The sequence below is a fragment of the Arachis hypogaea genome, chromosome 13 (assembly GCF_003086295.3).
Source record: "Arachis hypogaea cultivar Tifrunner chromosome 13, arahy.Tifrunner.gnm2.J5K5, whole genome shotgun sequence".
Taxonomy (NCBI): Eukaryota; Viridiplantae; Streptophyta; class Magnoliopsida; order Fabales; family Fabaceae; genus Arachis; species Arachis hypogaea.
Genome location: NC_092048.1, coordinates 23,187,091 through 23,203,067, shown reverse-complemented (window position 1 = coordinate 23,203,067; position 15,977 = coordinate 23,187,091). Strand labels below are relative to the sequence as shown.

Sequence of the window (15,977 nt, the reverse complement as noted above, 5' to 3'; positions counted from 1 at the left end):
AAGTAACCCCGGAGTAAAACAGGTTACACGACTCACTCTGATCTTCTTATCATTAATTCTCTTAAACCATATTCTAACTTGAGTGTCGGAGTGCTTTTTGCATGTGCTCCCGCCGCGGTGTTCCAACCAGGCCGACATATAACTCTTCCGTCTGAACACAGTCATCAGCAGAAAGAGTCATCATACCTCGACACCATACGCACGGAACAGAAATGTAGAGAATTCTCAGTCAAACTCATATATATATATATATCATTGTTTACTTGTTTTTAGTCTCATCTCTTTTATTTATTGTTGTTTCAGTTATATTAAAAACCTTAGAAATTGCTTTGCTAAATCAAAATTAATTTTGTTTCATTAAAGAAAAAAAAATTAACAATTTGTTTCTACTACGAACTACTCACAAGCAAAAGTCCTTGATAAGTTTTAAGGTTTTATCAATTTCAGAAAAAAAAAATAGCATGATTGAATTCCCTTTTCGTGCATAATTAGTCATTTTATTCTTTTCTTCCCTACATTCTCCTATCGCTTCGACGTAGCAACAGTACAAAAAATAAAATAAAATGGAATGAAAGCAATTTGTGATGCTCATCTTTTATTGCTCTTACAGCTATAACCTAGAAAATTGATTGAAACAATTTTTTTCTGGTTGCACAAAAACAGAATGTGAAATATCAAATATGAACAAAACTTGTTCTTCATTTCGTAGCGAGAGTGTAAAATATATTTTTTTTGAAAGCAAAAGAGCTCAACACACTAAAGTGGAGTAAAGTTTGTCGAATAAAACAAACAACCAGACAACACCCCAAAGTACCAACCACCAAGGACTAGAAACCCGCATGTCATCTCCGGCATAGCCATCAACAACATTGGAGAGGGACACCTCTCCACTCGTCGCAGCTAAACATGGTCATGTGGAAGATTTCTTCAACGCCTTTGCTTTTATTTTGAAAAATCCTCGTATTCCTCTCCATCCAAATGTGCCAGATGATCGCACAGAAACACCTCAAACGTTGCTTTCGGTCCTCTTTGCTACACAGCTCATCTGTCCAACTTAAGAAATGGTCCTTTATCAAACTCGGAACAGACCAGACCTGGCCAAACACAGATAACCACGCACTCCACACCTGCCAAGCAAAATTACAGCCAAGAAACAAGTGATGGACCTGTTCAACCTCGTTAGTACAGAACACACAGCTCTTATCATCTTGGCTAATAATCCCGAATCGACTTAGCCGGTCTTTGGTATTCACCCTGCCTACCAGGACAAACCAAGCAAATAGCTCTACTCTTGGTGGAACCAAACCTTTCCAGACGCTCTTCGTGAAGCTGTAGCTGGTTACCTCCTCTGAAGCATTCCTTCTTGTAGCACCTGCACAAAGGAGTTAGTCGAAAAGATACCAAATCTATCAAATTTCCACACAACTCTATCCTCTCTAGTGGTCACTAGCCTGACAGGTCTCAAAACCTCATGTAACTGACTCAGAAGGTCTAACTCCCACTGAAAGAGCTCTCTCCTCCATTGGAAGTTCCAAACCCACCCTAACACATCCCAAAAACCACAATCCCCAATGACCGAACCACATTGATTTGAAACAGAGAAGAGCCGGAAAAACCGTTCTTTCAAAGAACCACAATGCAACCAGATATCCTCCCAAAATCGAGTCCGACGTCCATCACCAATCTCTATAGCCAGGCCAGTAATAACCTTCTCCCTTAGATGTTGCTCCTTAATTTGTAGATGGCAAATATCCTTCCATGGGCTCTCTTTAGTAGGCAGCACTTGAGTGGACAATAACTCATTCGGGTTCAGATTATTACAGGAGCATACCACCCTCTTCCATAACGGGCACTTTTCCTTAGCAAATTGCCACCACCACTTAAACAATAGTACAGTGTTACGAATCATAGCATCTCCAACGCCCAGTCCACCCATCTTCTTAGGAGCCTGCACCATCTCCCATCTCACCAATGCCATACCGTTCCTCCTATCCTCCTTACTCCATAGAAACCGTCTCTGTAAGAAAATCAACTTCTCCGCAATTGCCTTAGGCATCTTATACAGACTCAAATAATACACTGGTAAGCTATTTAAGACCGACTTGATGAGCACCAATTTACCCACTTTGCTTAGCACCTTAGCTTTCCAAAGACTTAACTTCTCTTTCACTCGAAGAGTGTAAAATATTAATAGAATGTTTCTTGTCTTATTTTCCAGTCTTGCATACGAAAATTCCTTCAAATAATTTCGCAGACTTGGCTGCAAAATTTTCTAACAATACATAAAAATGTAAATCCTTTTTTTATCCAACTTCAAAATTAAAGAATTTTTTGTTTAAATAAAAAGCCGTTAACTACCTCCCTCTTCAAGCAAACCTCCAATTTATCAATTCCCTTCTTAGTCACTTCATAAGATTTGCCACTCACACTATAATATATATTAGATTATTTTATGCATTAAGTTCTTGATTATGTGATTGTTAAATTCAACCTGAAATCATACGATATGATTGCTTGGAGGGAAAATTAAAAAATAAAAAACATAAAACTCAGATTTTTAATTTTATTGATCTTTGTTGAAGACAAAGTAAAAGATTGGTAGCATCTGAGTGAAATTGAGTTAGGCTGTCCAGCAAGAGTTCATGACTCAGCTCGTTTCAAGTGGTCTCATTTTATTAAATAAGATATATTTTAGTTTTTTATAAAGTCTATTAATTATTAATTAAAAAGTCAGATTATAGACTTTAAAAAAATATATAAAATTTTGTGGACTGATTCGTCAAAATATTTTATTGTAAAAATAGATTATTCTTAGTTTGTCTTTTAATTATTTGTTCTTAACAAATTTAAAATAAAACTAAAAAAACAATAATCATCAAGACTAGTTAAGATTATAGTTTCTTTTTCAAAGAAAAAAGTTTGTTAGTGAATTATAAGTACAATTATGATATATAATTAACGATTGATATATAAATGAATTATAAATTTTAGAATATATATAATGTTAATTTAATTTTTTTTTAAATTTATTACTTTGAGTTATAATTTATCAAACAAATTTTTCAAATAAACTCGTTTGCTTGTCCGATTTTAAAATAGGCTAGACTTGAACATAAAAAAATACTTATGAGATCCAAAAATAACAGACCTAAACTTGAGCTATATATTTATAACATAGGCCAAATTAGTCTAAATTAATACTCAGCTCGATTGGTCTATTTTCACCCTAAGTGGCATCATAGCATAATATCATATCATATCCATGTGAAAGCAAAACAGTGTGGTAGGATGTCACAAGCACACAGCACATTACCTCTCTAATTTCAACATATATTTGCAATTAGTAAGGAAAATTCTTGACAAAAATCTGGCTAGCTAGACTCACTTGTCAAATTGACGATATTGCCAACCTTTAATTTCTACACTTAGGATACATTTGTAAATTACTATAACTTTCCTTAAAAGCTAAAACTCACAACAAATTATTGATATGGATATTGTTTTGTTTATGGCAACTGGATGGCATGGCGAAGGCTGAAAGATTTGATCCTTGAAAGGCCCTCTTTGAGAGCAGAAGGATCAACAACATATGTGATTCGAATCCAATTCTTTAGCCCAACAGTCGCACCTATAAAAATATTATTAGCCAATTAATACCCATTATAGGCTTCTAGCTCTACTGGAATTTTATTTTTATTTATTTTTTTTAATAATTACCAGGAAGTAGAACTACGGATTCTTCTTTGGCCAGCTTGACACAGAAGTCTACATCGTCAACAATGCCTTCAATTTTTGAAAAATTAATCTTTAACTGCACCAACCACCAATTTATTATTTTATTAGGTACCGTCTCTTACATAAAATAAATAAATATAATAGATGATTGCTCGTATATCACAAAAATAAATAAATAAAGAACTATTTCAACTTCAAGCAAAATTAAGTAATACTCAAATTAATATCTAAAAATTTTTAAATGAGATATTTTAATATTTAACAAAGTTATTAATCACTAAATAAGTTTCTAGTCTTGTATTTTATTTAACAAAATAATTTTTACTTCAAATTTTTTTAAAAAAATTAAACAAATTAATCTATATCATTATTTAATAATGACATAACAGTTTTTAAAAAAATTTTAAATTCATCAATCTTACAATATAGACAAACAATTTAATGTACAAACTAATTTTTCTAGCAAAACAAAAGTTTGAGAATTGATTTAAGGTTTGCTGGTGAATATTTGTAGAGAATTTTTTTACAACTTCAGCTTGATATAGTAGACACACCTGTGATTATTAATGTTTAATGAATTAGAGAGAGAGGGGCAAAAGTGTTTGTGGTACTTACCATTGCGGTCATGGTTCCCTCAGGTTTATGAGGACATGTCAAGCATGGAATCTCCTTACATCTATCATAGAGTATTTCTGCAGCCTCTTTCATTATGTTCAGATTTTTTGTATAGAAATCATCTTTCGTTTTCTCAAGAATCTGAGGTACTGCTGCCTGTCAGTACAATTATATTAATATTATTATTTTCAAATTCCAATAATATACACACACATATATAATTAAAAATGATATTATTAATTAACGAATAATAAAACTACTTTTCGAATCATTCTTAAATGTTCTCATATAAATAAAAACATTTACTATTTTTAATTAAAGATGCGTTTAGTTTGTATTTTTATTTTTATTTTTATTTTTATTTTTAGTATTTTTTATTTTTAAATTTCGTAAAAAAATAAAAATTTAAAAATAAAAATAATAAAAATAAATAAAAAAATAAAAATAAAACAAAAAAATACAAACCAAACGCATTCTATGTTCTGATTTTTTGTATTTATTTCTAGTTTCTACTTTGTGTTATTTTTACGCAATTCGGGTGTATTGACTTTGATTTTTTTTTTTAAATAAAAATGTCAAATCACACTCGCTAGCACCTAATATAAATAAAAATAGTTCATTTGTATATTTAAAAAAATCAACTTTCAAACTTGGGAACTTCAAGACAAAGTATATAGAAGTTAATTACTTTTATGTTTAGATAGAAATATTTGAATATATCAATAAATTGTACACTGATAATAAATATAAATTACTCAACTCCTTTTTTTAATTAAACCACCATTTATTATTTTCCAAATTTTTTAAATTAGAAAAGTAGTGTAATATCGATTGTTTCCCAGTTAATTACGAACATTCATTTGCACAATGAAATATCAAGAGTAAGATTCTGATTTGTACCTGCACGAAGGTTGGAGGGTTACTTGTGATGTCTAGGTAAGTCTTAATATTCGTCACAATCTGATAAAGAAAGAAAAGAATCACGTGTCAACATGGTGGACTAATTAAATAATCAAATAATTAATGTCTTAGATTAGCTACTACTTGAATTGAAGACAGAAACAAAAAGAAAATCTAACCCCAATATCTTGTAAGATTCCATGAGGATCACATGTGACAATCCAACCAAGCCTCCAACCTGGAACGACCCATCGTTTTGACAAAGAACCAAGAGTGATTATAGGCACTATTGATGCAAATGCTCCCATTGCCACGTATGGTTTGCTTCCAAATGTTAAATGAGCATAAACTTCATCGGATATTATAAAGATTCCAAGTTTCTTTGCTGTTTCTGCAACCTGAAAAGAGTGCCAACAAGTTATTAAAGCATTCTAATTATATGTAAGATCAATTTCATGTGTTATTAAATTGTACTTTGCTAGTGTATGTGTTAGGAGATTATTAACTCCTACCGTGTACTAAAATATTAATTCAAACTCCATAAGAAATTATTATTCTGTCTTATTTTTTTAATAATAATATTTGAAGTCATTTTTATGATGTGACAAAATAGACACTAATGTTTAACATATCCCATGAACATGATGACAACATCATGTGAACATTCTTTTAACATATCATTAAAATTATTTGACTAAATTACTTACATCTATTTTATTATTCTTTTAATGAATCAAAGTATATAAACATTTAAACACTAATATCTTGTTAACTATTCACCTTGATAAAGACACACAAAAGAATTATTACCTTGTATTACGAGACCCATAAATTAAGTCTTCTATAAGATAAATCATTCATATTAATATTGGGAGTTTAATTTGTCTATATTAATAGTATAAAATATTTTATATAATTATTTAATTTATTTATTTTAGGTTTAATTATTCTATTAGTCTTTATAGTTTTGCGAAATTTTTAATTAGGTCCTTATGTTTTTTTTTCTTTTAATTAGGTCTCTGCACCAATTTTTTTTTTCAATTAGGTTCCTATTGATAGTAATTAGTTTAATTATATAGGGATCTAACTAAAAAAAATGATGCAAGAACTCAAATAAAAGGAAAAAAAAAAGTGTAGGGACTCAATTGAAAAAACAAATTGGTGGAGGGGCTCAATTAAAAGGAAAAAAAAAATGGTGGAAACTCAGGTGCAGTCGACTTCACGTGAAGTTGATAACTAAAAGCTATTAGATGAAAATTTAGTTAAATAGGTCAAATCATCTAACAGCTATCAGTTATCAACTTCACGTGAAGTCGACTGCACCTGAATTTTTAGAAAAAAAAAATATAAAGACCTAATTAAAAACTATAATAATGACCAACAGAATAATTAAACCTTTATTTTATTAGATGACTATTCAGACTATTGGCGTAAAAGTTACATGACATTAAATAATTAAATACAGTATATAAAATTATTTTATACTGTGCATTAAAATTAAGTTATAATATTAAATATATTCATTCTTTGACACTAACAAAAATAAGTTCAAACATGACTGTTCAACTTTTTATGACGATGGAATCCTATGATTGACAAAATATGAGGGAAAGTGGAAAGTATGTACCTTTTTCAAATGATGATAGGTGAAAACATTGCCACAAGGGTTGCTAGGATTGATGAGGACCATGGCAACAGTGTTGTCATCAGCTAGGGATTCCAGGGAATCAAGGTCAAGCTCCCAGCCTCTGTCCGGCAAGAGATCGAAGTAGCGAACTTCGAGGCGGCAGAAGGCGGCGCGTGCTTGGTACTGCGGATATCCGGGCCTTGGAAGAAGAATGTTGGCGCCTGGGCGTGCAAGGACGGTAGTGATTATGTTTATAGCTTCTGTGCAGCCAACCGTTAGGAACACATTGTCCGCTGATAACTTGTATGGAAAATCTGAGGATACAAGATCTGCAACAGCCCTATACCATGCAAATTAAATTAAACCCATTTAAATATCTCATTTTTAGTAAATGCTATTCTTTTTCTAATGTGATTTTAGAACACTTAAAAATTTTGGCTGCGACAGATCAATAACTAATTTCTTGCTGATTGAAATTTTATTTAAAGTTTGTTGTTAGCTCATGAGTTGTTGCAGAAGACGGAATTTATAAAAACATATGTCAAATAATTACTTCTTTTAATTTTTATTTATGTAAGAAACGGTACATTAGAAAGAATATACAAAAAATTAAATGAGAGATGTAATAATAGCTATTTTGGATGTGGCAATATATAGTCCCTTCCTAATTATTGTCGTCACTGTTTGTGTATTCCATCAAAAGTTAACGTGATTAAATACTAATAAATTTTTTTTGGTAAATAAATACTAATAAATTTATGGATTAAGTATGATTTTGTTCCCAAAGGTCGAAAATTTATTTCGTTTTCTAACTTTTTTTCGCTACAAAATGATCCCAAAAATTTTAGTTTATCTTAAAATCGTCATTCGAATAAAAATACCCTTTCCCTTTTTTCTAAATCAACCAAATGCAGGAATAAAATAGCAAAATGCAGAAACAAAAACAGACAGAGGCAAAATGCAGAAGCAGTAAAACAACAACAACAATGAAACAACAAGTAGAAGATCAACACCAACAACAACAATGGATAATGAAGCAATAACAAAAACAAAACTAAAAGAAGCAAAAATAGAAACAAAAACAGAAATAAAAACGACAAGCGGCGACACTAAACGCGGTTTCTCCTTCTCCATCACAGGCAGCGACAGACCAGCGGCGCGGGACAAGGTGCGAGGAGTGGGGCTCGGGGCGCAACGGCTCAGGGAGCAGAATGCAGGGCGCGGGAAGCAGCGGTGCTACCTTCCCTTCGAGATTCTCTTTCTTCCCTCCCCCCATTTTCTTTATTTCCTCACCCCCTTCTCTTTTCCCCTCTCGTCCTTCCTTTCTTTTCTTTTTATTTTATTTTATTTTATAAATTTTTTAGGGATAAATAATTTGATAATAAAAAAAAATTTGATAAAAATGATGATTTTAAAATATACCGAAATCTTTGAAATAATTTTGTAGCGAAAAAAAGGCTAAAAATAAAATAAATTTTCAGTCTCTACGTTAGGAACCAAAACCGTACTTAACCCTAAATTTATCTTGTCACGTTATCATACAGCATTACAGAGTATGACCAAAACCAATTTGATGAGTACAAAAACAAAGGTTAGAAATACGATACCAACACCGAGAAAACAAAACGTGTATGCAAACCTAAAATTAATTAAGTCAATTAAACCATTTCTTTTAGCACACTATTTTGGAATAATCTTATTTATATTAGAAATGTTACGTAGGCAATACATTTTCTTTATTTTTGTCTTGTATTGAAATTAATACTAACCAATTTTCCACTTTTCTCACCAAGTGTTGCTCCTTACTAATTTTGAAACTTATTATTGTAAGTAGAATTTTATTATTTTAGAATGGTAATAATTTTATATCAATGTAAATAAAAAAATTAAATAATGAAAGGTATAAATAATTATTTTGTACCTATTTTTATACTTATACATTTATACTATTTAAAAATATTTTTCATGTGTTACAACTTATAAATACAATAGCTTATCTTAAAACTAGACAGTATTCAGCTAATAAAATGTCAATTATTTAAAAGAATTATTACAAAAAAAGTATTTGAAATATTTTTTTACTGTATTTATTCACAAAAATAATTTTTGTAATTTCTAAAATTTAAATCCAAAACCTCATAATTAAAATATAAAGTGTTTTGTAACCAACAATAAAATAAAATATAAAGTGTTTCTCAATTGATATTATATTTATTATTTTTGTATATGTTTAATAAATAAAAGATAAACTAATAGGCTCTTTAGTATTTATTACACTAATTGAAATAAATATATCTTTTTATATTTTCAAATACACCTTACAATACTAATTCCCGGCCTACAAGCTTGTATGAATTTTGTATATAGAGAATGTTCAAATCTCAGTTTGTTGGGTGAAAAGTGAAAACTAAAAAGAGACAACTATTCAATAGTGAAGAGATCAATGAGTCTTTGGTCACATATGTCTTTATCTTGTTTAGTACAGTGAAGCTGGTCTTATGCATCAAGTTTTCCATACTGGTGGCTAAAACTTCAAAAATAAAAGAAACACAATACATGCACTTTTTGTGTATTTTTTAGTTTTAGTCTTAAAAGTAATTATTATTCAGAAATAAAAATAAAAAATATTTTATATAATAAAAAATATAAATAAAATATAAAATAAAATAGTATAATATTATTTTTTTAAATTGAAAAAAAGAATTCTTTAATAATAGAATTTTTATCTTCTAAAATGAAAACACTAAGTTAATAAAATAAAAATTAATTATCATTAATTTTATAATTTTTATAAAATATATACCCTATCATTTTAATTTAAGAATAATTAACTCTTTATTTTATTATTTTATTAATTTTTTTCCCTAGAGGATCTTGATCCTTCTTAACATGCTGTCCACACCAGTGCTTGGAAAATAGAAAAGTACGCAACAAAGTCGTAGAAATTATCTGACATACTAACTAAAAATGCACTCCACAGTCTACACCACAATTGCCATGTGCATGAGTTTGACCTCGTCAAAAGGCCATAACATGTTAAATTTCAAGCTGTAAAATAGTTTTAAGAGAGAAAAATAATAAAATAGATAATTGAGTTGTTATAAAAAATATAGAACAAATTAAATAATACTTAAAAAATAATATTATAATAATTAATTTTAGTCAATATTATAATAGGTTGTCGATCAAATTTAGTGTAAAACTTACTAAAAATAAAATTTTGTTTAATTTTGATTTTGAATATTTTTTATTTGAATTTTAAATATTTTTATTTTTAAGATTTTTGAATTTTTCATATTAAATATTAACTGCAACATTAATTATATAATATTAGGTTCTCAAGATTTTCCTTTTATATTTTATGAAAGATGCTAGAAATTTTTGTTAAAAAGTTTTAAAAATGTATATTGAAAATTATTATATATGAAGGTTTTATAATACATATAAATTTAATTTTGATATATAACAATATAAAAGAATTATACATAAATTTAATTATATATGTCAATAAAATAATTTTTAATTAAATAATTATTTAAATAAACAAATATAATTATAATTCAATTATATTAAGTATATATTAGAACCAATTATTAATATAAAATTATATTAAAATATAAAATATATATTAAAATAAATTAAATTATACATATATTAATACATAAATATATTATAACTAATTTAATAGTTAATGTTTGGTATGCAGCAGGATGAGATGAATATATAAAATGATTTAAAAAAGAGTAAAACGTAGCAAGATGTAGAAAGAGAAGGAAAGAATGTAATTAAGAACCTTCTTGCTTGGAATAAGCCACCGGAAGGAGCATAGGAATTGAAGCGAAAGGACTCAACAGCTTCGGCAATGGCGTGAGGAGCATCTTGTGTGGTCCTAAAGCAGGAGAAATCAGTGGGGTCCGCACGGCACAAACGAACCACGCCTCTCTCATCTTCTTCGTTGATGTTCGAAAGCATCATGCTGTACACGCCTCTCACTGATATGGCTGATGAACCATTAATATTATTATTATTATTATTCACCTCTTTGTTCCCTTGCAAGAAGTTCCATTTCTTCTTTCTCATGGATCCGTTTCCGTTCTCCATTGACATCGATCGGATATCACACTCTTTATTCTTTCGTGATTCTATGCACTTATATTACACACATACAATTAAAAAGGGTCTTATTTATAGAAATGCGCACGTCGTATATTATATATATGGCACATAGAGAATATATATATTGGGTGGATTTTAGTATGGTTATATACAGTCACGGACGAGTGGATTCCAAATTTTTTTAAAAAAGGATTAATAGTAATAAGTAATTAAGTATAATTTAATTTTTTAAAAAAATTTATTTAATATTTAATTTAATATAAATATAAGTTTATTTTAATTTTAATATTTAAAAAATAAATAATAATATTAAAAAAATTAAAAAAATATTATTAGTAATATTTTTAAATTAAATAAAAATTTTTAAATTTTATAAAGTAGATTTTTTTTTTGTGAGTATCTTTTTTGATTTATTTAGTATTAATTATCTCTATTTTAACTACTATAATTAAGAGATTTTTTTCATCTATAAATATTATGAAGAATAACTCAGAAATAAAATAAAAGATAAATTTTTTGTTAATTATCTTTTAATTATATTGTAAAAAAAATTGCTGAAAATTTTGACACATATTCTATTATTAATGAATTTTATGATAGAAGAATCGACCACTTCATTAGTAAAATGTACATACATATTTTTTGCACTTTAAAATATATTCTCTATCGGTATATTTTTATAATACATTTTACATTATATAATTTTTACATAATTTTTTAATATTATATATATTATTGGCCCATAATAATATTTTTGGATCCGTCTCTGGTTATATATATTATCTTGGTTATAGTAATTATATAAATATTGTTAAAATTAAAATCGTATCTTTTTTATATTTTGGTAACATTTTTTTTAAGCAACATTTTTTAAAAATATTATTTTAATTTTAGCAATACTTTTTAAAATACTATTATCACCATAGTCATCACAATATAGTAATACTAAAATGATTTAATATATTATTGTGTTTTTAATAGGAATAAACTATTCTTATGTTTGATTATAAATATCTGAATATCGACTATTAAAGATATAACATTCTTTAGTATGTTTTTTTTATTAATTTAAATTTTAAAAAAATAATTTTATGATATTAAAATTTGTATTATAAAAAATTTAGAATTCAATCTCATTGTTTGACCCAAAAAAATAGCATAAAATAATAAGAAAAAAAAACTTATATACTCCGAGAAAATATATTAAAAATATAAATCATTTATGTCTTATTTTATATCAGTTTATTTTTAAGAAAAGTGATTTTATAACAAATATTAATCTTCTTGATATAAAATAATTTGATATTCGCTAAAAATTGTTTAGTTTGATGAAACTGTCTAATTAATTACTCATTATTTATTAGTTTTTCTGAGATTTCTGAATAACTTTGTTGAACTAACTTAGTTTTTTATAGATGTAAAATTAGTTTTTATATATTTCATGATTAAATTTGTCTGTGATTAAATGTTTTTGTAGTAAATAATAATGTATTCTTTAAATTGTTTATTATATTTTAAAGAAGAGCTCGGATATTTGTTTAGAATTGTAATTTTTTTGGAGGTGATGATTGTATAAAATCAGTTATTAATATAAAATATATTTTAAAATATAAAATATATATTAAAAATAAATTAAATAATATATATTTATATATAAATATTAAAATATGTGATAATTAATTTTAGTGCTGACTTTAGACTTTTACTATTTATGTAATATTTTTCTATAAACCAATACTTTAATTTGGAGTTGAATGTAGAAAAAAAAAAAGATATAATTAGTAAGTTATAAATGCCATTCTGTAAATGGTTAAAATGTATCCATTTTGGTGTTTTAGGACCACATATGAATTTTTGGTTTGAATTTGCAATTGAGAAAATCTCTACATACAAGTATTTTGCGTTTACAAGTTTTACAAGTCTGAAGAGAACAAAATCCACTAAACTAAAAGAGCCTAACAGCGAAAACAACACAAATATCCAACACAAGAACAATATGGAAGCACTCACAACATAATATGGCAGCAACTATAACAAGCAAATATAGCAAGTAAAGCAATAACAAGAACACACCGAGATTTTAACGTGGAAAATCCTCTCAATGTGAGAAGTAAAAATCACGGGTCGTCCAGACCAATGAAATAGCTCCACTATAATCAAATGAGGTACAAGAAAGTCTCAAACAAAGCACAAAAATGTGCATATAACCAGCCAAAACATCAAAGCACCAAAGCTTTCAAATGAGAAGCAAGAAGATGAAATATACCCAAAAAAATAGAGTTGCTGTCGAAGCCAATTTCTTCCTCTGCAAACCTTCAATTAAAATCTTCACCGTTCCGAATGAAGAAAACGAGGTGAAGAATCTACAGTCCAAATTTCACAGAGATCCAACGGTGAAAGAATGAGAAATTGCTGTTCAAAAACTACTGCTCTGTGTAAAAATGGGAAACCTAATTTCTCTCTTGCGAAGCCAATTTCTCCCACTGCAGACCTCCAATCAACATCTTCACCGACCAAAATAAAGAACAAGATGAGAGGAACACCCAGTTCAAATTTCAAGCCAATCCAATGGTGAACGAATGAGAAAATGACATTTGAAATTTACTGCTTTGGATAAAAATGGAAATTCTATTTTTTCCTCTTCTCTCTCACTTGGTGGTTGTTCTCTCTACCTCACAATGACCCCAAAATCTGATTAGGGTTGTGGCATAATAGGTGCAAAGAGACCCTCAAAATGTTGGGATTGGGCCTCACAAAGGAGAGAAAAAACCCAACAAATCTCCCCCTTCTCGACTAGGTGGAGACTCTCGCCATTCCAGCGACCAAACAACATGTTTCAAACTTATCTCTCGACAATGCTTTTGTCATCATATCAGCACCATTGTCATCAGTGTGAACTTTCTCAAGTTCCAACAACTTGGAGTCTAACACATCCCGTATCCAGTGATACCTAACATCAATATGTTTAGATCTTACATGAAAAGTAGAATTCTTGGCAAGATGAATAGCACTTTGGCTATCACACAACAACACATAACGGTCTTGCTTGAAACCAAGTGCTGCAAGAAACTTCTTTATCCACAACAACTCTTTACATGTTTCAGTTGCTGCAATAAACTCTGCCTCTGTGGTAGAAAGTGCAACACACTTTTGTAGCCTTGACTGTCGTGAAATAGCTCCCCCTGCAAACTTGACCAAATAACCTGAAGTAGACTTTTGAGAATCAATATCTCCTGCCATGTCTACATCAGTAAAGCCAACTAGCAAAGGTTTCTCACCACCAAAACTCAAACTCAAGTTAGTTGTACCTTTGAGATATCTCATAATCTATTTAACAGCATTCCAATGTTCTTTACCTGGATTAGAGAGGAAACGACTCACAGTACCAACCGCATGAGCAATGTCTGGTCTAGTGCACACCATAGCATACATCAAGCTTCCAACAGCTGAGGCATAAGGAATTTCATCCATTGCTTGTTTCTCCTCATCAGTGGTTGGACACTGCTTGGTGCTCAACTTAAAATGAGGAGCAAAAGAACTAGCAACACATTTGGCATCATTCATGCCAAACCTTTGAAGCACCTTCTTTATGTACTTCTCCTGTGACAAATAAAGCTTCTTGGAATCCCTATAACGAGTAATAGTCATGCCCAAAATCTGTTTGGCAGGACCCAAGTCCTTCATAGCAAAGAACTTGTTCAACTGTTTCTTCAACTCATTAATCCTCAAAGCATTCTTACCCACCATCAAAATATCATCCATATAAAGCAAAAGAATGATAAAATCATCATCAGAAAATTTTTGCACAAATACACAATGATCTGAAGTTGTCTTACGGTAACCATGCTTCCCCATAACAGATTCAAACTTTTTGTACCACTGTCTTGGAGCTTGCTTCAACCCATATAGACTCTTCTTAAGCTTGCACACAAAATCTTCTTTTTCTTTAACAACAAAGCCCTCTGGTTGCTCCATGTAGATCTCCTTGTCTAAATCACCATGAAGAAAAGCTGTCTTCACATCCATTTGCTCAATCTTCAAATCAAGAGACGCTGCTAATCCAAGCACAGCACGAATAGATGACATCCTCACAACAGGAGAAAAGATCTCCTCATAATCAACACCTTTTCTCTGGCTAAAACCTCTAACAACCAATTTAGCCTCATACTAAGGCTTAGAATTGTGTTCTTCATTCTTGATTCTGAATACCCATTTGTTCTTTAAAACTCGCATACCCTTCGGTAGCTTCACCAACTCATAGGTATCATTCTTAAGCAAGGACTTCATTTCTTCTTGCATAGCTTTAAGCCATTGAGCTTTGCTTTCATCTTCAACAGCCTCTCCAAAGCATTCAGGTTCTCCCCCATCAGTCAACAAAACAAACTCATGTGGAGAATACCTTGACAAATGCTTCCTCTCTCTTATAGACCTTCTGAGTGCATTTGCATGAATTTTCAAAGTTGGTTGTTCATCTTGATCATCATCACCAACTTCATCAAGCATTGGATCAATTGTTCCATCTTCACCTGCACTTGTATCATGCTCATTATTTTTAGCTTCAACTCTACCATTCTCTACCATAGGCGTAGATGGAGTAATATCCAAGTCAAAAAAGTTATTACTAGGCTGAACCATTGGCTTCTCCGCATTATCAACATCCTTCAGTGTTTGGTCTTCAACAAAGATAACATCTCTACTCCGAATCACTTTCTTGCTAACAGGATCATAAAACATGTAACCAAACTCATCCATGCCATAGCCAATAAAAATACACTGCCTAGTCTTTATATCAAGCTTAGATCTCTCATCTTTAGGAATATGAACAAAAGCTTTACATCCAAAGACTCTTAAATGATCATAAGAAACATCTTTACCTGACCATACCTTCTCTGGCACTTCAAATTGCAAGGGAACACATGGTGTCCGGTTCAAGACATGAACAACAGTGCTCAAAGCTTCACCCCAAAAGGATTTTGCCAATCCA

General features: G+C 29.8%; 1 protein-coding gene across 1 annotated transcript; it reads right to left on the bottom strand.

Moving 5' to 3' along the window:
• Positions 1-3,309: 3,309 nt before the first annotated feature.
• LOC112737703 (probable aminotransferase TAT2) lies at positions 3,310-11,107 on the bottom strand. The gene is made up of 7 exons (XM_025787732.3): positions 10,671-11,107; positions 6,878-7,217; positions 5,430-5,648; positions 5,251-5,310; positions 4,351-4,506; positions 3,718-3,811; positions 3,310-3,628 (listed from the first exon to the last, which is right to left on the bottom strand). Exons 1-7 carry the CDS (start codon positions 10,982-10,984, stop codon positions 3,507-3,509), a joined length of 1,305 nt encoding a protein of 434 aa, XP_025643517.1. The 5' UTR covers positions 10,985-11,107; the 3' UTR covers positions 3,310-3,506.
• Between the last annotated feature and the right edge of the window lie 4,870 nt (positions 11,108-15,977).